The sequence below is a fragment of the Penicillium diatomitis genome (genome assembly GCF_028827545.1).
Source record: "Penicillium diatomitis strain IBT 30728 chromosome Unknown utg000003l_segment0_segment0, whole genome shotgun sequence".
NCBI lineage: Eukaryota > Fungi > Ascomycota > Eurotiomycetes > Eurotiales > Aspergillaceae > Penicillium > Penicillium diatomitis.
Window position 1 is genome coordinate 961,006 of NW_026623175.1, and position 19,289 is coordinate 980,294.

The following is a 19,289-nucleotide window of genomic DNA, read 5'->3' on the forward strand; positions in this document are numbered from 1 at the left end:
AACATTTGATTCGACCACCCCCCTGTCCCCGCCCACTATATCCTTCTTCACTTTGGCTGGCTAGAATTCTTCACCGTTGGGCGTAGAGTGCGCCTGGCTGGACCGGTCACTTCCGATATGCCATACACCCAAGTAAGCTCTTTTAGGCTTACACGATAGCAGGACGTACACTTCCCGTCAGCCGTCCTGCTAGCATTTTCAAGATGGCTTTTAGCGTCCGCGCAATCAACCGCCCTCGTCCTGCCCTCCTTGGCGGTCGTCTTTTGCTCACCGAGTATTGTTGCTCCGTATTGTTTGGTCCACATTCTGTTCTGAATCATCATTTTTCAGCGGCTCACATCCTTACCATTGCCTAGTGCCTACTATCCTTTCTCTCCTTTGAATATTTCCTTGATATCTCCCTAGCCCATGCGTTTTGCTTTTACCTTGTACTATAGCCGCCTCCACCACGTCGAGTACTTGTACATACTACATAGCTCGCTAAACACAAAACATCAAAGTCAATGAAAGATACTGTGCCTCTTTCCAGGGTACTTCCATTCCAGCCTGGTTACATGATTCCCCGTAGAACCCGTCCTGGAATCAGCGTCGCTCTATTGGCCCAGCCATGCACCAGACGACTCGAAGACATGTGCTTGATTCGAACAGAACAGCATTCAAGAACTGCTGCATGGAAGCATGACAACCCTATAAGATATCAGCAGGAGACACAACAAAGCCAGAAACACCAGAACACGACCTTTGACCCTTCACAAGCCCAACAGGGTCTTCACTTAGCGCAGAGAAACCCCCCCCCCCCCCCCCCCTCCCCACACGCTCCAGTATCAAGTGTAGTCCATATTCTGGAATCTGCACCACATCAAATTCATGAGTACCAGAGCACGAACAAGCTTCAATCGGCGATCGTACGCCCGGCTAACTCAATTGGTCAGAGTGCCAGACTTTTACATTTCAAAGAGCGATCTGGAGGCTCAGGGTTCGAGTCCCTGGTCGGGCGAGTTTGGTATTTTTTTGTGGTTCCTGTGTTGAGACGCGCTCTTTCGAAGTCTTCGTCTTTGGAGAGCGTGTGGATTTGTGTCTTTGGCGAGCGGTGGTCTAAAGGTTCGTTTGAGGGTGGTACTACCTGGGGTGCTAGGTAGGTGCCGTCTGTAGGTTACACGGCGTGGTCGTCGCGGGGCGGGTGCAGTTAAGAGTTCGTGGGTCAACTTGGTACGAGAGTCGAGCGTGTTTATTCGATCTATGATTACGTCTGCGTCGATGGCCAGCAGAATTCTTGCTTCTTGTGTGCGCTACACGCGTGTCATTAGAATGGGGCTGGATATTCGTAGGGGAGTTGGGATTTGGTCATGATTGTTTGTTGTCTTTCTTTTTGAGCATTACCCGTACTGCGAAACTCATCAGTCCAAGTCATGTGCACGGTGTGTTAACCATGACTTCATGGAGGAATTACCCTCAAATCAGCATTTCGGTAAACGGTTCCGACACAGATTTCGGCCTGCTCGCTAGGCACAAGCCAATGTCTTGTAATGGGGAGAAACAACTCATGCCAATCGTGTAGGAATGTTTAAAAGGACGGGGAAAACATAGACAGAAATGCAGAGGCGGGTTTCGAAAAAGCACCAAAGGGGGATGTGACGAGGACCCTCCAGTGAGAATGGGTTATTGGAAAGCGGTATCATGAGCCTGAAGATAAGTCGTAAGGACTTTTTCTAAAGTTATGACGGCCTGCCACCAAAGGAAATAGATATAGCGAGCGGCTCCCGAATCAAAGCGCCCGAAGGAATGGTCCTTCTGCTGATCTTTCGTTGGCCTGCACTCAAGACGCATCTGATGCCCACGGGCCGTTGAATAAGGATGGCCTCCAGCGAGAATGCGAGGTACCTATAATGTTTCCACTGCACCATGTCTAGTAGACCTTCTTCTTCTCGTCCATGCTCAATTGACCGGGACCCATGTTGACCAGGAGGAGGAGACCACCGCTAAACGAATATAATTAGTATTGGGTGCCTGGTCAGAGGAAGGCGCACCGAAAGGTGTAGACTTACACAATGGAAAGGATCTGGAAGAAGTCGTATTTGGCAAAGTCCTTGTGAGGGTGGTGGGGGTGCAGCTGTTCCAAGAGTCAGCAAGGAAACTCTCTGATAAACAAACTCAACCCTAGGCCAAAGACTTACCGTCCAGAAGTTGTTGACCAGAATGTTGAACACACTCAACAGCACGACAAGGATGATAGCGCTCCACTTGGCCTTGAAGCCAACAATGACCATCACACACGCAACCAGACCGAACAGGCTGACCAGGATGCGCCAGAAGCTCCACGAACCAGAGAAAACAAAGCCGATGAAAAGGAAGATCAGCAAAACACGTCCAGCGAACTGAACATACATCTTGCGGTCCTTTTCATCAAGCTGAGGCAGACCAGCAGGCACAAACTTCTTGCGTACCCAAGAGTCGGACAGAACCATCAACAGACCGCCAACAACACTCAGATTGCGCAGGAAGAAGTTGAGATCGAAGATCAGACCATATCCAAGACCCTGAGTAATGACCACAGCCAGAAGACCAGCAACGGCGTATTCGGTGCGTTTACGGGCAATGACGAGGAACGAACAGACGGACATCGCGATAACGTTGGTAATCAAGAACATGTGCGTGATTCCCCAGGGAACTAGAACGTAGATGGGACTGGTCAGCCGAGTTTGGAACGATGAAAGAACAACACCAATCCCTGCGACAGGAACTCAACCCGCCAACCGATCAATCCGGGACGAGAGAGAAAAGAATGAAAAGAGAGGTTCCAAGTATCAATCACTGGGCATCGAGGGACTCTTACTCTTGCGGAAGTCGCGAAGGTATACAAGCTGATCGCTCCATTGTGTGAGGATTCGAAGCGAGTCTTCAATGAAAGTAACAACGATCAGGAACCGGCCGATCGCAGGGAGATATCTGAGGTCGAAGGAGTTCCAAATTAGTCCACGTCTGAATGTCCCTTGTTATGAGACAGGACACATTTCCAAGCTTATCTCGCATTTGCGCGAGTACTTGAAAGAAGTCAACGACCGATCGTGGTGTAGAGAGCACTCACGGCTTCACAGGGTCTGCCAACGTGTCAAGCCAGTCCTCGATCTTGCTGGTTTGCTCACGAATCGCATCGAGCGGGCTAGGGTCACTGGTGGCATCTGCGCTGCTGGGCCCGCCAAACGGGTTTTGGTGGCCGAGGTTGTAGCCCGCGGTGCCACGAATTTGGGCCATGGCGAATGACTATAGAGTGATTGAGGAGTGATGTAGAGGGTGAATTGGGAAGGGGGAAAAAGCCCGGGGAGAAATCTGAAATAGTCGAAGAGAGCGCAGGGAGGGATGAATCGAGGGCGCAAATACATAGTGGAGACCAGAGCTATACAAAGCACTCCTCTTCAGGCCACGATACCCGAAACTTGGCGCTAACCCCGATTGGGATCGTGTGACGACAACAGGGTCCCAAGCATGGGCGCATTCTATTCTTACGAGACATTCTAATCGTCCCTGCACTCTTCCCGTCCATCAATCCTGCATTCCGGAATTACATAAGACAGTGTGGTTGAAGCATGATATGTAGTAATTTTCACTCTGTCAAAATGCCGACAAGCTTGATTCATTTTAATACATTGAACACGAGAAAGAAAAAAAAATTTGGTCAGAGCAACAGGTCCCAATTTCGGCTTTGCCCCCACGCGCGATCCCGAAGGGGAGAGGGATCGCCCCAGCACGCGATGAGGTACTGAAATGTCAGGGGGCCACTCGCGACTGATGTCAATCACTCTGTGACATAGCGAGAAGATCATCGCTTGGGATGAGGCAGAGGCCAAATCGCTTTCAAAACGCCAGAGCCAAGTGAGTTGGTAATAGATACACAGTCGATTGCTTCCAAAGAAGTAGGAGGCCAGATGTTCAGGTGAACAGGTAATGAGACGCAAGGATTGGATAGTTTAAGCGGCCCAGTCGGAGTCAAGAGGGTGACCTTTTCCGCGGGACTGCAGAATGGCCGGAAGATAAGTGGGCGTCACAGTGACACGGGGCTCAACAGGAACGGGCGCCTCGACGATGGGCTGAGATTCCGAGGCGCTGGCCTCGCTGACACTCTCATCAGCCTTGCCTCCCTTCTTCTTGTTAACTTTCTTGCTAGAGACGGTGGTCCAGTCATCGTCCATGTTCGAGGCACCAAGGATGCGAAGCTGTTCCTCTTCGGAGGGCAGGTTCTGATCCCACTTCTTTGATGACGGAGCGACAACAGGCGGCTCGAAGGTGTCGAGCAGCTGGACTGGATCCACCGCGGGAGTAGTAATGGCAGGAACGGGGGTGCTAGTTCCATTGGCCGCCGGCTTCGCGCCTGAAGTCTGCCATGCGTTGGTGGCAGGGGCCTTTGCGCGGGCAGCCTCCTGGCGCTCATGTTCGCGGGCAGTGTGCAACTGCTTCTCGAGAAGCTTACGGCGCTCAGCCTCGGCCTCCTGGACCTGCTCCTTACGCGCCTCGTTCTTCAAGCGATTCTGGCGCTGCTTCTTTGTCTCGACCTGCTTGAAGGTCTGGGCCTTTTGCTTCTTGGGCTGGGACTCGACGTTACCGGTAACGCGGAGAACAGCAGCACCGGGAGCAGGAGCTTCCAGCATATCGGAGACGTAGCCAGCGACAGGCACGGCGGCATTCACTTCGGGAGAAGCCGCAGGAGAGAGGTCATCATCAGCGTCTGCGCCGGTGGTCGAGGAGGCGTGAGAGCCATTTCCGAGTTGAGTGGCCTTCTTGGCCTTCTTCTTCTGGCTCTTGGAGGCGGGTGCAGCGACAGGGGAGATGCCCTGCTTGATCGCGGCAAGGCGCCGGGCCATCTCCTTGCGGTCCACATCCTCATCCGGCTGGTCATCTTCGGTAGTAGCGGGGGAAACCACAGTCTTGACCTCGGGCTTCTTTTCCGAAGCCGATTCCGCGTTCTTGGGCTTGCGCTTCTGCTTCTTGGGGGCTACCACGACCTCTGCCTTCTCCACAACAGTCTTAACCGCTGTCTTAGGCTTGGGGGCCGAGCCATTGGTGTAGTACCACCCGAGGCCACCCGCCACCACGAGGAGGATGGCCCAGCTAAGGTAAGGGTTCATCGTCATTGAGCTGAATGAGCGCAGTTAGTCTCAATATTCTATTCAGTAGAGCTTGATGTGTGCAGAGAATGAGGCCGCGGGAAAGTAAGTGGAGGAACAAACAATAGTAGGACTGAAGCTCTGTGGCGAATGAAACTTGTGGTGCGCTCGCCTTACGATGCACAAGCGGATTCAGAGCTAGTTGCGAATCGATTGTCTTTACTAGAATAAGCTTGTCGGTTTCAATCCCAACCGAAGCTGATTGCTTGCTTGCTCAGGTAGAAGAGGAGAGTGGGAAGAATGTTCCGGAGGAGCTTCGGTGGAAACTTGTGGAGGAACCGGTCGAACAGTGAAGTTGTCGGAGCCTGAATAAAGTCGATGATAAAGACGCGAGCTGAAAGCTTCTATCTCCAGACGAAGGCTTCGATAAACAACACCTGGCGAATTCCTCGTGGATAAGATGGGGAGTTCGAAAGCTGGTTGTTGATCGGATGATGCCACGCCTCACTTCGGGAAGTTTGGGGGATGGAATGCGCTCGGTCAGAGGAGAGGGAGCCAAAAGACGACGCAGAAGCTGTTCTCAGCGAGTTGATCGCATGAACTGCGAAGCTGCGCAAAGGGCGTCGATTGGGGGGAAGCAGAGTGCAAGAAGGAGGACGTTAGAGGAGCATTGATCGAGGGATAGGAGAAAGATAGGAGGAGCAGAGCAGAGCAACTGAAAAGGACACGCTCGGCCACACCACGGTAATGTATTGCCGGTTTCAATCTGGTCACACGGCGGTATCGAGTCCAGGCCGCTGCGGCCAAGCCAGCCGTGGAAAGCTGGAGGATTGAAGAGTATCGTGACTTTTTCGCTGTGCCACTGCCGAATGTCTCGCGCAATGCTATTACTGTGAGATTGGCAGAAATTACATGATCATTCTACAGCCATTCTGCAAGTTACTTTTTTTCACTGAAAGCTTGTGAGATCAAGTACTGAACGTGATCTAACTAGTAACTGTACTCGGCAATCGGCATGCAGGGCGCGGGCTCAGCGTTGTACAATACGTTGTGTATTTCATATGTCAAGTAAATTACCCGCCCAGACTCTCTGGTGCCCCCTTCGTTGTTTGGAGACGATTGGCGACTCCTTCATCCCTCCACCAACTCTTGACTCGCCGTCGGTCGCACCAATTGGTGGCCACCCTGTATTGTTTGCAAGACTCGACATGCGAGGGCTCAGTCAGTCATGATACATTCATACGTCCAATGTGCATGAGGCTTGCAAGTGACCAAGATGGTGCTCCTGGCGACTCGCGCGAGGCTTCAGGTTCAGACGCGGCTGTGGACTCATGTGGGCTTTGTGGAGAGCTACGCTGAGGAGCTGTGAACAGGCCACGTCTCCTCCACTACTGCTCCCCCACCATCCGCCATTGCTGTTGGGTCATGGCGTGTGAGAAAGGGAGTTTGGTCAGTGCACCACCCAAACATGAAACCTACACGGTCTCCTTTTGACCAGTTGCCAGGGGTGAAAGGACTGCAAACCCAAAGCCATATGGAAGCGGCATTGAATCCATCTACATTCTACAGTACTTACCGGGTCCAGTCACTGAAAGATTGGCCCTGCCTGCTTCTGTCCCCGCATGCTCGAGGCCCACGCCTGCATTAGAGCCGGTCGGGTTCTGGTGTCCTGTCTGAATCGAGGATGGGCCGCTGCGCTCCTGGCAGATATGCAGGCTGCATTGAATGGTGTTGTGCTTCAACCATCTCGTAGCAACTAGCAGCACCGGTGCGAAATCTGGACTGCATAACACCTTTTTCTGCGTCGATCCGGCATTCGGCTGCATGGTCCGGCCCCTTGCAGTCAGCCCGAATTCCTGGCGCCTGCGCCACGAGGCGCGCGGAGAAGCGGCGCCGAAGCTCGGGTGTCCTTCCATTTCCTGAGTACAAGTCTTGAGAATGAGCACAGTCGTATTGCCCATCCGGGAGACATTGAGCCCTACCGTTTGGAACTGGAAAAACTGGAAAGGCGGCCAGGTCACAAGTTCCTAGGAAAGGGGTCTATGCCATGCACTCGCTGGTCCGGTGTGCATGCTTGAAGACCTCTAGTGTAGTCTAGCTTTTTGCGCGAACTCTCGCCGTAAAGTCAGTTATCGGAAACTTTCATAGTACTGTCTAGTGTCTACGGACGCAGCACAGCTTCCAAACCAATATGTAAGTATACCAGGGCGGAGAGCAGCACGCGAGTAGCATATTCATCACTATGTTGAACTTACTACCAGCCTCAATCGGCTAGATGAGGTGACAATGGACTTCGTCGAGGCCACTACACAATAGAAACCCCCTGATAGCCAGCGTATTATTGTCCGTCGCAATATTGAAGACTTCATTTACTTAATCTGACTGGAACGTCATCCAATTCTACTTTACCTACGAGATCGATTCTTCCACGCAACGTCCTGCATCTGCCACTATGACACGGATGGCTGACCCTGCAGAGTGCGCACGACCGATCGCATAACCTGGGTCGATCTCGACAATAAGTATCATTGATCTGTTCAGGTACAGATCAGATGGAGCACAGCGACTGTTCACACTAACGGTTAAAGCGACAAGCTGCGTCACGAGGTGGGCTCACAGGGAGCGGAGATGTTGATGACAGTGATCCGCACCGGTCGTATGTGTGGCTCCGAACTACGTGGGGCCGGTGCCTAAGGAAGCAGCGCCGTTGATAACCATCCGAGCGAGGTTTCTCAGCAACAACAATCTTGTATCTTCTCTTCAACTGCCTCTCGCTTTCCGCATATACAGACGTACTAGAACACAATGGCCCGCACAAAGATCATTCTCGACACTGATCCGGTGAGTCAACAGAAAAGATGAAGACGAGGTCAATAGTACATGCTAACCGTCCCAGGGCATCGATGACATCCTTGCTCTACTACTGGCTCTGTCCGCCAAACCAGAGGAGCTGGAGTTGCTGTTGATCTCGTTGACATTTGGAAACATCGAGGTCAAGAGGTACGTATCACTATGTATGAACTTTGTACAGAATCAGAGATCTAAGTGTGGAATCAGCTGTCTTCGAAATGTGGTCTCTATGTTCCATATTCTCGAGCGAGAAATGCAATGGCGTCGCCAGAATGGCCGTCCTGAGGGATTTGGTGTCCTCCATGCATCGCGTCCGATCGTCGCTGTTGGCGCAGAGGAGCCCCTTGAGGATCAAAAGCTGCTAGCCGACTACTTCCGTATGTCTTGGGTCTCTCTCGTAGCACCGCCGAACAAGTGCAAATCGCGGTTGATTAACGTTTACCCTGCAGATGGAATGGACGGACTCGGTGGCATTCACACGACAGTATGTCGTCCTCAAACTGGTTTTGTAGTCTCGAGATTCTTCATGTCGTGACTGACTCGCGTATAGCACCCGCATCTCACTCCAAGCCAAGCGTGGGAACATCTTTTCGACCCCTCGCAGGATCCCGAGGGCATTGAAGCTGTTAAGACTGGGGCAGACCATGAGGATCGTCGGTTCATACCATCAAAGCTTCCCGCGCATAAAGAGATTCTTCGCGCATTGCGCGAGAATGAGCCGGACACCATCACTCTTGTCGCCGTGGGTCCGTTAACCAACTTGGCGTTGGCAGCCGCCGAGGACCCGGAGACTTTCCTTCGTGTGAAGGAGGTTGTGGTCATGGGTGGTGCTGTTAACGTGCCTGGAAATGTGAGTTGAATCTCGACGGCTTGAACCCCCCTGAATGCCGGACTAATGTAGATGCAGGTGACCCCCATGGGCGAATTCAACGCCTACGCTGATGCGTTTGCCGCGGCGCGAGTCTTTGCTCTCACATCACCCAACCCCAACTCGACACTGCCGCCTTCAAAGACATCGCTGCTTCCGCCATATCCCGCCAGTCTCAGCCGCCAACTGACTCTGCGCTTATTCCCCTTGGATATTACCCTGCGACACAATCTTTCCCGCGGCGAGTTCGGTGCCGCTGTACTTCCGCTTGTCGAGGCTGGTTCCCCGCTTGCGGAATGGGTCTCTGCCTTTATGGGACACACGTTCCGGACTCTGGAGAAACTGCACCCGGGCCATGTCGGGGACGATGCCTCGCTGAGCATGCATGATCCAGTCTGTGTTTACTATGCTCTCACTTCTGATGACCCACGATGGGGGCCGTCGATCACCTCCCCCGAGGACATTCGCATCGAGACTACTGGACAGTGGACTCGTGGAATGTGTGTGGTTGACCGTCGCAATCGCCATCCCATTGACAGCGATGAGCAAAGCTCTAGTGATCATGGCCATTGGTTGAGCAAGCGCGTTGGTAATCGAATCCTGCGAATGGACGCTTCTCCCACCGAGGCGTCATTTGGCACTGTCATCATCGAGAATTTGTTCAAGTAGGGACACTCAGCTCTCTTGTTACCGATGAGCATAGCATACATTTTGGTGGGATGTTGGTGGCGGATGGACAAAGTAAATAGAATTGAATCGATAGAGGTTTTCCCGTTCACAATATCAGATGGAAAGAGAACCCGTACCGCATCAGAGCAAGTTTTGCCATGGCGCTGATACAGAATGAACCGCTTTTCATCGCGGCACTGGGCTGGACCGGATTCCAGCCTCCCATGCAGTCCTTCATAATTACCCTAATTCCAGTTTATAGTTAGCAACGAGGAAATATAGTGGACGTCATCGCTCTACTTAGGACCCTTATAGGTGCCCTGACGAGAATCAATTACAAATGATATCACCCATTTCAACCAAAGCACGACTTTGGGGCTAGAAGAGAAGAGAAATGAAGACGTTTTTGCTCTTCACCTTCAAGCGAAGTAGCCCAGCGCGCCACATTCTTCGGCATCTGCGCCGAGTATTCAGCGAATGTCCTCAGTCGGTGGAGGACCGAACCACGAGTTGGAATGCGGTCAAGAATGTCGGTGCTCACGGCGTGGCAACTCTACCTGGCCATCTGGACCGAAAACTTTATCAACTGTCCGACAGTGGCAGTAGAGCTTTTGAAATTGAGTTTCACAAAGACGATGTCCAAGAGACGTTGAGATGCCGGTAGAGGTCGAATTCAAGAACGAAAGTTCTAGGTTCCGGGTAAAGACAATGAGAGATTGGAAGTACTGTAGGTGGAGGTTTGCATGTGGTCAAGTTTTGACAGCCTGACAAGAGAACGCGAGCACTGAGATGTGATATGATGCAATAGGGTCATTTAATTTGGGCTCTCGGAAACTTGAACCCTGTTGCAGGGCAGGCTTGGCCATCATGCTGTAGAATGCGAAAGCTCCAAATTGTGCCTGGTCATCTTGGTGGTGAAATTCCTCCCAGCCATGCGGAATGGTGTCGGTTGGATGTCGCCCACCTTTTATAAAGGCGAAGAATACTGCTCGCGATCTTATCAGCTATTCAACCTCCGCTTCTCTCCAAACTCCAGCCGAGTCTAATCAAAACCGTGACACAGATTTTCCAACAACTCAGATCACTCAAACAAAGACTTCTCAATCTCCCACCACAACCTCTCCACCATGCATATCACATTCATCCTCCAACTATCTATTCTAGGCCTCGCAAGCCTCACACTCGCCATGCCACGCGCATCAAAGCCCTCACAAGTCAAACCTCTCTCTTCCCGCATGATAATCGACACACCCGCCAGCATGAACACCCCTACACCCTCCGCCAGCTACAGCAGTATACCGCTGGCCAGCCAGATAGCGACAATGAGCCCCGCGACTCAGGGAAACCTGGTCACGGCGGAATCGGAGCTTCCGAACCATGTCAAGCATGTTAATCACTGCTTGGAGCTGTGCTCGCTCGAGGCGCAGACTTGTAATATTGCGGTACCGAATGACGATCAGTTTTGGTGAGTCAGACATGCCTGTCGACATTGTTTGGGGGTGGAAGTTGAATTCTTTTTGGCTATTTGATGCTAATCAGTGTGTGCACTCTTGTAGTCGGGATACGTATGCAGGGTGCATGGAGCGCTGTCATCCGGATGATTTCCAGTAGACGGGATTCGATGATGGATGGATTGCTGGTTTTTGATATGAGTGCGAGCAACACTTTTGTTTTATAACGTGGATGAAATGATGAGGAATATAACGACATGCCTATCTACTTCAATGATGGATGACAGAGATTCAATTTGGACCAATTTGCCTGAAGAAGGGATCGACAATCAGAGTTGAAAACTGATGAATACCTATCTAAGGCGAGAGAACGCATACTCTGTAGTCTGTAGGTAGTCTGTACTCACTGTACATGTTGTGCAGCTGGACAGATGAAGAGGTACTTCGAGTTACTAATCGTGACCAATGTTATAGTAGTACAGACTACGTAGTCTAAGTAGTACTCATAGTACTCATGGTATATGAAGTCGAGATGTACCTGCACGCGTCTCGAACGCCACAAAAGCACAGACGGACGAATCCAGGCAAAAAAAGGAAAGAGAGAGTGAAAAAAAAAACATCGGAAGAAGCAAATATGAGCTTGATTCTCCCGTTTGAGTTCCACTGAAGCTTTGATACACTGCTCAGGGCTTGAGCGAGAACATCCGCACAGGTAATCGAGATGCACCACTACTGTACGTACTTCCCATGTATGTTGAACAATCATCAGTTCAGTAAAGGTAAGGGATCAATTCAGTTGCTGAGATCACTGATGACACCGTCATCAATGGCGATTGCGGTTGTTGACCCTGTGGGGCTTCAACCCAAATCTCCAACTTTCAGTGCCTGTCCGATGGAGACTGCCGCGTCACTCCTGCTAGATTCGTAGATAGTAGAAACTTAGAAAGGCGTCGGAGGGGAGTCGGCTCGACTTGGAGTGAACTCACGTGGGCCAAAAGAGGACCGAAGAGGACTTTGAGAGCACGACGGAGTTTGCGCCGAGAGTTCACGTGCTGTCCAGGATTGATCCACAGACGCACCTTCTCGTCTTGGCTCAAGGCTGTCACCCTTTCTGCCATCCCACAGACTCAGAGTATCAGATTACACACATCAGACTGGATCAACTGAATGAGTACAGTACTTTCTACCGCATGACGATCATCAAATACCGAGGATTATGAAAGCTGGAAAGGGTGACCATGGCTGGGAAGATCCTCGGTAGAGCATCTCCGCGTGCGTCCAAGGAGAGACTTCCACGGGGCACGGTGGTTAGTGATGTGTCTCGTGTGCCTCCTCCGTCTCCAGACGTAAGGCCTCTTCTCTCTCACCCCCCCAATTCCAGAGTCTCCAAGTATATCCGGTCTCCATGTCGAGTGCTCGTCACATACGACGTTCGCAGGGTCTCGGTTTGGGAGTGCACGTCCCAGATGAGCAAGTGGCTACGAGTCCAACACGCACGTGCTGCGCTACCTCTCTGGATCGGTCAAAGACGCAAAGCTTGAGCCTTCAGGAGGGTACGGCCGATCCTTCGTTGGATACTCGGGGGATACTTCCACCGCACCCACCTCACACCCCTCTCGAAGAGGTACCGTTAAAGTCCCTGGGACTCCGGATAAGCTCAGGGTCCCCACCCGCCTGTCCAGCAAATCCTCTGGCTCCGTTGGCCCACGGGGAATCGTCGCCAATCAACGGGCCCATCTGTGGCTCGTGGGCACACCAGCACGCGACCATCCGCTTTCTATAGGAACGGCCGTCTTCATGCTCAGGCGTTGCGATCCTCGTTGTCCCCCCCCTCCCAGCCCTTATAACCATGTCGACACCTCTTATCGAGGGGAAGTGCCTTGTCCCCTTTGACACGGAATTGCGTCTCTGCCACCAGGTGTCTGAGCTCCAGCAAAGCTTTCGGATTGAGGATTTGACGCTGTGACCGACTTGCACTCTTCTACATTGACTTTGTCTGCACCAAAGGCTCTCTCCGCAATGTCTCGAACTCGTTTTCCCCCGACGCCAGCCATGTCTGGCGAGTTCATCATCAAGGACCAGCCTGCAGACGGGACTGATGCATTTGCCTTACCTCCGGCGGCGATGAGTCCGAGCAAGGGTGATTCGACGAGCCGACGGTCGTCACGATCGGATCCCACCTTTGTCCCTGCATCTCCCATGTCCCCTGAACTCACTGCGCGAGGCCGGTCCACGCAACACGGTCGGACAGGGGCCGGGACCAAGCGACCTCTGGAGGATCTGGATCTCCCTCCTCCTCCCACTCGCACTCGCAAGATCATCCAGATGAAACCCAAGAGCCCGGCGGCATCGAAATCGCCTGCCAAACCCAAGGACAGCACCAAAGTCACCACCCAGTCAGTACCGGAGCCGACCATTGCTACCGCCAATGCTACGGCCACCGTTGCTGGCTCAAAGAAGAAGCAACCGAGTGCCACCAGTGCGGCAGGGCGAAAGATTGCTCGCAAGACGGCGCACAGCTTGATTGAACGCCGTCGACGATCCAAGATGAATGAAGAATTTGGCACCCTCAAGGACATGATCCCGGCGTGCCGTGGTCAAGAGATGCACAAACTGGCGATCCTACAGGTAAGATAACAACACTTCGATCATGACGGTCATGCCCCCCCTTTTTGATCCCTTTTCAATTTCTAATCGTTTCCCTCCAGGCGAGCATCGACTATGTCAACTACCTCGAAAAGTGCATCCAAGATCTCAAGACCACTGGAAATGTGCCTCATGCATCCGCGCCTCCCTCACCCACCTCACCTGAATTCATCGCCGAGACCGGGACGGGCAATGTCTTACACAAAGCACCCCAGCGGCCTCCCTCGTCCACGTATTACTCATCCGCCTCCTCTGTCGCTTCCCCTGAAATCTTGGCCCCCCACTCACATATCTACGACGCCTCGCCATCTTTTTCCCCGCGCACCCGTATGCCATCCATTCAAACCATTCCAGATGTCCCATCTGTCTTGCCCAGCCCAGCCCTGGGGCCAAGTTATGCGCCCATGGACAAAGTCCACGATCTCCAAGGGATCGATCACGAGGCCTCGGCTGCTTTGCTCATGCTCACTCGTGATCGTCGCGGGACCGCAGACTCCATCAATGAAAAGTTCACTGGTAGCACCACGCTGGCGGCAGAAGATCACCGGGGGAGTGTTGACCGGATGAGCATTGATTCGCAAAGACGAAAAGGTATGAGCGTCCGTGACCTTTTGATCTCGTGAATCACACTTTGAAAATGGCGGTTCTCTCTCTCTCTCTCTCTCTCTCTCTCTCTCTTTGTCTTCCTACTCATGACATGCTGGTTTTGCGGGCGTTTGGACGGTTCTAATTAGACGATTGTGATGATTATTGTCGTGGGTGCTCAACGACTGCTTCTGGTTCACTTTGCGAGATATCCTCGAGGTTTATTGAAAATATGGTGAGGTTGAAAGGGAATCTTATAAATACGAGCTTACTCAAAACAAATTGAACATGAGTTGCCGTATCATATCAGGTTTTGTCTGAAGGGATCGAGTTGACTTGGACTGATAAGTACGTAGCTTCAACCTCTCAAGATGGAAGACTCGTGGCTACCATGTAGACAGCTCGCAGGAGGGCGCACCCGACGAAGTAACCCGCAAGATTTTTTTTCCCGGCGAAGGATCAAATCTTCAAGACATTGGCAGAGTCACCTAGACGCAAGATACGTCCCACAGTACCATACCGCACTCAACATGCTTGCTCCGTGTTGATCCATCCAGTTCAACCTTGCACCGAAGATGCCGGTTCCCAGCAACCTCAGATCCATCTCCATCCATCATGGACCTCCCGTCATCGCACTAAATTGTACACCGCCAGCATGACGAACCACGTCGCCGGAGTGGTGCTGTATTTTGTACGTGAGTATGTGTTTTACTTCTTTGGGGAGCGGGTTTGTGAGAGATCAGGTTAGGTTGGAGGTGAGTTGTGGGATTGGGGTTCAGACACGGTTTAATAGGGTTGCGCTTTGGGAAAGAAATGTGAGGTGAAGAAGGAATGCTGACGGGATATCTTCGTGGTCTGGAACGATGGAGGTGGATGCGTCAAATTAGAAGGTTCATATAGCGGACGAGAGGGATCGAATCATCTCCGAGATGTCAGAGAGGTCGGGTCGACCTTCTGTATGTACTCTGGCTGAGATATGGATGTCGGATGATGCGTGGGAGTACAAAGGGTAGTTTGTGCTTGTTTTTCGTGACATTGTTCATGGGCGTCGAGCAGAGTATATCGATCAGCCATACTTGTGAATGTTGAATCATTGAATATCAAGCGGTGATCAGGAGACGGGGACAGAGCAATGGGATGGAAAAATGTGCAGGCAGAATTGCAATTCTCCTTGGCATCTGAACCCCAGCCTGACAGAGAGCTCTTCAAGTTCGACCTCAACAGGCCCGGGCTGGGCAAGCAAGTTGGCTCACCGGCCCTTCTTACTTGGTATGGATTTACTTCCAGCGCGGATGAGGTTGAGCCTGGGCTGCCGGGCGTCCGCGAGGTGTGTTTGATCTGCTAGTTGCTCGACTGGGACGATTCGAACACATCATATCTAGCCCGGATTTCTTTTCTACTTTGTTAGCTATTACATGGGTACTTCTACGGGCCGACGGTTCGATACTGATTCCTATCAGCCACGGATCTAGAAACAATCACCTGTTCCAGACCACCTTCAAGGCTTCCAGTACATTTATATATATAAATGAACAGGATCACTATCCACGATCCATTCCCCCTCCTATCCCTGGCCCCGAGCCATCCTCTTTCTCCCTCCAGCACCTTCAACGACGCATCACCATAAAAATATAACCAATCATCACGAAAAAGCTGATGATCATAAGAGTGCCCGTGACAGCATTCGTCACTTTGGCACAGAGCCGGCGCCGCTCACGCGAGTCCATTTGCCGATCACATTCTGCGCAGTGGAAGTGCGGGCCTTCGCTGGGCTGTTGGGGATCAGGCGTGGGGGTCTCGTCGAGTTCAAAGTTCGGGGACGGGGACAGGGTGCTGCGTTGCGGGTGCGGGTGGTGTTTGTGGGCGGTGCGTTCAATGTCGATGGTGAGGTCGCGCGTGTCTGCGGCCGTGGTTGGGATATGGGAGTACTGCGCGTAGAGGAGCTCGTTAGTATAGTCGTGGATTATGGGGCTGGGTGGATATTGGGGTGGGGTGAGTCGGTGGTGGTGATTGTGGTTGTTAGGAAGAGACGAGTGAATGGATATAGATGAGGGTGTTTGTTCAGACGGAACCTCTATAGATGCACCTACGCCAGTTGATGGGTTAGATGGCGGCTGGGAGTACAACTCCTCGTACGCGGGGACCTCATCGTTGCAGTGGGGAGTGGGAGCGCCCATGATGATTGCAAGGAAAAGCTAGTTCGGCATGTAGAGGATCGCGGCAGCAGGTGTGTAGAGACTGTAGACTGTTTCTGCGAGTACCCAGACAACCAGTAGCAGGATGATTCAACCGAAGGAGAGTGATTAGAAACCCGAACTTCATCTCAAAGAAGAGACAGATGGGCCCCAATGAAGACATCTTAAGTAAGTTGGTCTTTGGCTGATACGAATGGGGGCTGAGGCGGCTGACAGATGCTTTGACGCATCCAAAACATCTGGGACTCGCAGCGACTTGGATTGTCAGGGCTGAATGGAGCCCTCGGGCCTCCGTGGCTTGGAAAGTCATGGCACGCCTCAAGTGGAATTGCTAGATTGGTCGGCAGAAAGCACCGCACTGAGGAGGCGTCTGAGGCGTAGTTTCTACCGAAACTGGAACTAAGCCTTCTCGCCAGCGTGATAAAATGGGTCCGGTTCCGTGAGGCTCTAAGCGACTATGAATATTTACCTCGGTGGCTTGAACGTCATTAGCCGCTCGTGGTTAATCTTCGTGATCTTTAATTTCATCTGCTCCACTGACAGACCGAATAGGAAAAGTCCGCTGTGAAAACGGAATCATCACCCGAGAGTCCCACACGAGTTGGTAAGAAAGAAATCCCTCCTCCTCATGGCCGATAGTGAGCCATCTCTACCCATCCTTCCGGACTACCAGCCCTGCCGAGCACAGTGTGAGGCGTCTCGAAATCTTCCGGCCCCATGTTCGAGATAGAGTTGGCAGATGAAGGTATGTCGCGAGGCGAGTTCGGGAATCCCGGCGCTTTGCCAGACGAGACCGAGATGGTGGTGGTAATGACTGGGCCAGGCGTATTCGTGAATGGATGCCCCGCCGAGGAAGCCCTCGAGCCATGAGGATCGGGAGGACTGCGAGATTGGCCTCGAGACTGAATGAAGCGAGAGGTGAAAGGCCGGATTAGTGGCCAGATAGGGGGGATGGACATGGTGATGAGGACCACCCACTCTTCGATTTCACCCCATTTGAACAAGATACCCACGCCATCTGGACAGGGTCGAGGAGAGAATATGTCAGCACTTGAGCTTGAATCCTGCGGTCAAGTTCACAGGGTTTTACACAAAGTCAAAATGAACTTACATGTAGGATCGTCGCCCAATATCAAGCTCGCAGCCCATGTGCGCACAATCGCTGCGACACCAGCAAAGACCCCACAGCCCATGAGGAAGCTGAGACCCCATTTCAACTTGCGATCGATCTGGAGCGGCGCCAACATGGCGGCGGGAATGATGGCCAGATAAAAGTCCGACAGCGCCGCCACGCTGCCTGCAAAATAAGTGTAGTGGACACTGACTTGAGGGTCACATTGATCTTGGCGTGCAGGATCCCAGAGTGCGCCTGGTGGAGAGCACTGGAACCAAGGTAGCACGATTTGCGGGATGTTGAGGATGATGTTCAAAATGGCGACCGCGATAAGACTGCGGCGAATTCTGGGGTCTGGAACAGAGCAAAGAATAGCGTCAGCAATTGCATGATCGACATGATTCAATGGAAACGTCCAATCAACCTAGTCAAACCCAGGAAGGTTTGCAATCCCCGCGTCTTCTTGGCACGATAGACTTACTGCCTTGCGCATTCATCTCGATCAAGAATGCCACCACAGCGACCTTGCCAGTTGGAATAGCCAGATTGAAGAAAAATATGGTGATCCATGTGAAGAGAAGGTATTTTCGCAGATCCCCATGACTGAGGATGGCTTCGACATGGTTCCCTAGTCCGTGAAGAATAGCGATCACGCTAAATGTCTGCGTGATCGCAGTAAGCAGCTATTGGAGACCGATCAGCATAAGGGACTATTAACTTAGAGTACTGCAGCTGAAGCCATGGCAAAGTGCATCGAAATCTTTTATAAATCAAGAATCACATACCCAGGCGATCAAGGACAGAATCAAGGCTCTTGTACCAAACGTGTTGATCCGCAATCGTACATAGACTCGTAGGATCATAAAGATGGTGGCCACCGATCCCAGTCCGAGGCCCAGTCGAAGATCTTCAGGACCACGACCTCCATAGGCCGGGTAAGTATCACGCAGGCCCATGGAGAGTTGGAGATATGTGGAAGAGGAAGAATGAATACACGACTCGTCCGCGGACAGGGGAGAGAGTCTGGAAGATCTGGGTGACTTTCTCTTCCATCATTGCGTCGAGTGAAGAGACGCCGGACTTTTTTCCTCACTGTCTCCAACAGTGGTGGTTGCTCGTCCAGTCACAATCACAACCACATCATCAACACAGTCGCCACATTGGAGACCGCCGGCGTTGAAGCTGGAAATCTGAGATCAGATCCACTCGATCCAACGGCTTGACGTTTCACATGACGAGGTCATTGGCGGGTGCTTTCGAGATCGATTTGAAAGATCCGTTCTTCGTTCCCTGTCTTCCTGTTCCACTGGCGAAGCAAGTGGGCCCGTGGATCTCATTCCGGCAGGTCCCGTGCCGTGGCTGTTGTAACAATGTAGGGTTACCCCCATGTCCGATTGAAGATCGGGCCGTGATGAAAGTGATGATTGCAGATTGATTTTCAGGGCATCTTGATGGCCAGTCGAGCCATCTTCGGTAGGCGGATCAATCATGATTTGTTTGCGCCATTGGTGTATATGATAGACCCAGAGACGGGCGTGGCTCGGTTGAGCTTTTTCCTCTGACTCTTGGTCAAATCAGTTCTTGAATCACTTGACCACAACGGGATATAATAATGGACTGGGATGAACTGCATCAGGATGCAATGCGTCATGGGAATATGATGGTCAGGTGATCTCCCTCCAGGACTGGCTTGATGCCGGATCACCTGACAGCCATAGTAGCGAACCTGCCAGTTGAACCTGGTGAGGTTCTGGTGTTTTGGCGTTCGCGTCATCAGCAAAGGTGCTATACGATCGGTCAATACAGAATCGG

The 19,289-nt window shown here is 52.1% G+C and overlaps 8 protein-coding genes across 8 annotated transcripts; 3 read left to right on the forward strand and 5 right to left on the reverse strand.

The window, feature by feature from the left end:
• Nucleotides 1-1,906: 1,906 nt before the first annotated feature.
• N7539_002569 (protein ERV29) lies at nucleotides 1,907-3,252 on the reverse strand (the record flags this gene model as incomplete). Its single annotated transcript, XM_056932172.1, has 5 exons — nucleotides 1,907-1,979; nucleotides 2,046-2,110; nucleotides 2,175-2,728; nucleotides 2,834-2,946; nucleotides 3,086-3,252. The coding sequence occupies 5 exons, from the start codon at nucleotides 3,250-3,252 to the stop codon at nucleotides 1,907-1,909; spliced, it is 972 nt and encodes a 323-aa protein (XP_056792131.1).
• Nucleotides 3,253-3,965: 713 nt separating this feature from the next.
• On the reverse strand, nucleotides 3,966-5,126 carry N7539_002570 (uncharacterized protein; the record flags this gene model as incomplete). Its single annotated transcript, XM_056932173.1, has 1 exon — nucleotides 3,966-5,126. One exon carries the CDS (start codon nucleotides 5,124-5,126, stop codon nucleotides 3,966-3,968), a length of 1,161 nt encoding a protein of 386 aa, XP_056792132.1.
• Nucleotides 5,127-6,574: 1,448 nt separating this feature from the next.
• On the reverse strand, nucleotides 6,575-7,060 carry N7539_002571 (uncharacterized protein; the record flags this gene model as incomplete). Its single annotated transcript, XM_056932174.1, has 2 exons — nucleotides 6,575-6,615; nucleotides 6,676-7,060. The coding sequence occupies 2 exons, from the start codon at nucleotides 7,058-7,060 to the stop codon at nucleotides 6,575-6,577; spliced, it is 426 nt and encodes a 141-aa protein (XP_056792133.1).
• Nucleotides 7,061-7,904: 844 nt separating this feature from the next.
• On the forward strand, nucleotides 7,905-9,486 carry N7539_002572 (putative nucleoside hydrolase; the record flags this gene model as incomplete). Its single annotated transcript, XM_056932175.1, has 6 exons — nucleotides 7,905-7,940; nucleotides 7,996-8,099; nucleotides 8,157-8,326; nucleotides 8,399-8,433; nucleotides 8,500-8,799; nucleotides 8,857-9,486. 6 exons carry the CDS (start codon nucleotides 7,905-7,907, stop codon nucleotides 9,484-9,486), a joined length of 1,275 nt encoding a protein of 424 aa, XP_056792134.1.
• Nucleotides 9,487-10,613: 1,127 nt separating this feature from the next.
• Nucleotides 10,614-11,097, forward strand: N7539_002573 (uncharacterized protein; the record flags this gene model as incomplete). Its single annotated transcript, XM_056932176.1, has 2 exons — nucleotides 10,614-10,951; nucleotides 11,043-11,097. The coding sequence occupies 2 exons, from the start codon at nucleotides 10,614-10,616 to the stop codon at nucleotides 11,095-11,097; spliced, it is 393 nt and encodes a 130-aa protein (XP_056792135.1).
• A 1,892-nt stretch (nucleotides 11,098-12,989) lies between these two features.
• Nucleotides 12,990-14,206, forward strand: N7539_002574 (uncharacterized protein; the record flags this gene model as incomplete). The annotated part of the gene is made up of 2 exons (XM_056932177.1): nucleotides 12,990-13,565; nucleotides 13,646-14,206. The coding sequence occupies 2 exons, from the start codon at nucleotides 12,990-12,992 to the stop codon at nucleotides 14,204-14,206; spliced, it is 1,137 nt and encodes a 378-aa protein (XP_056792136.1).
• Nucleotides 14,207-15,775: 1,569 nt separating this feature from the next.
• Nucleotides 15,776-16,345, reverse strand: N7539_002575 (uncharacterized protein; the record flags this gene model as incomplete). The annotated part of the gene is made up of 1 exon (XM_056932178.1): nucleotides 15,776-16,345. The coding sequence occupies one exon, from the start codon at nucleotides 16,343-16,345 to the stop codon at nucleotides 15,776-15,778; it is 570 nt and encodes a 189-aa protein (XP_056792137.1).
• Nucleotides 16,346-16,989: 644 nt separating this feature from the next.
• N7539_002576 (uncharacterized protein) lies at nucleotides 16,990-18,433 on the reverse strand (the record flags this gene model as incomplete). Its single annotated transcript, XM_056932179.1, has 4 exons — nucleotides 16,990-17,381; nucleotides 17,475-17,831; nucleotides 17,959-18,160; nucleotides 18,263-18,433. 4 exons carry the CDS (start codon nucleotides 18,431-18,433, stop codon nucleotides 16,990-16,992), a joined length of 1,122 nt encoding a protein of 373 aa, XP_056792138.1.
• Between the last annotated feature and the right edge of the window lie 856 nt (nucleotides 18,434-19,289).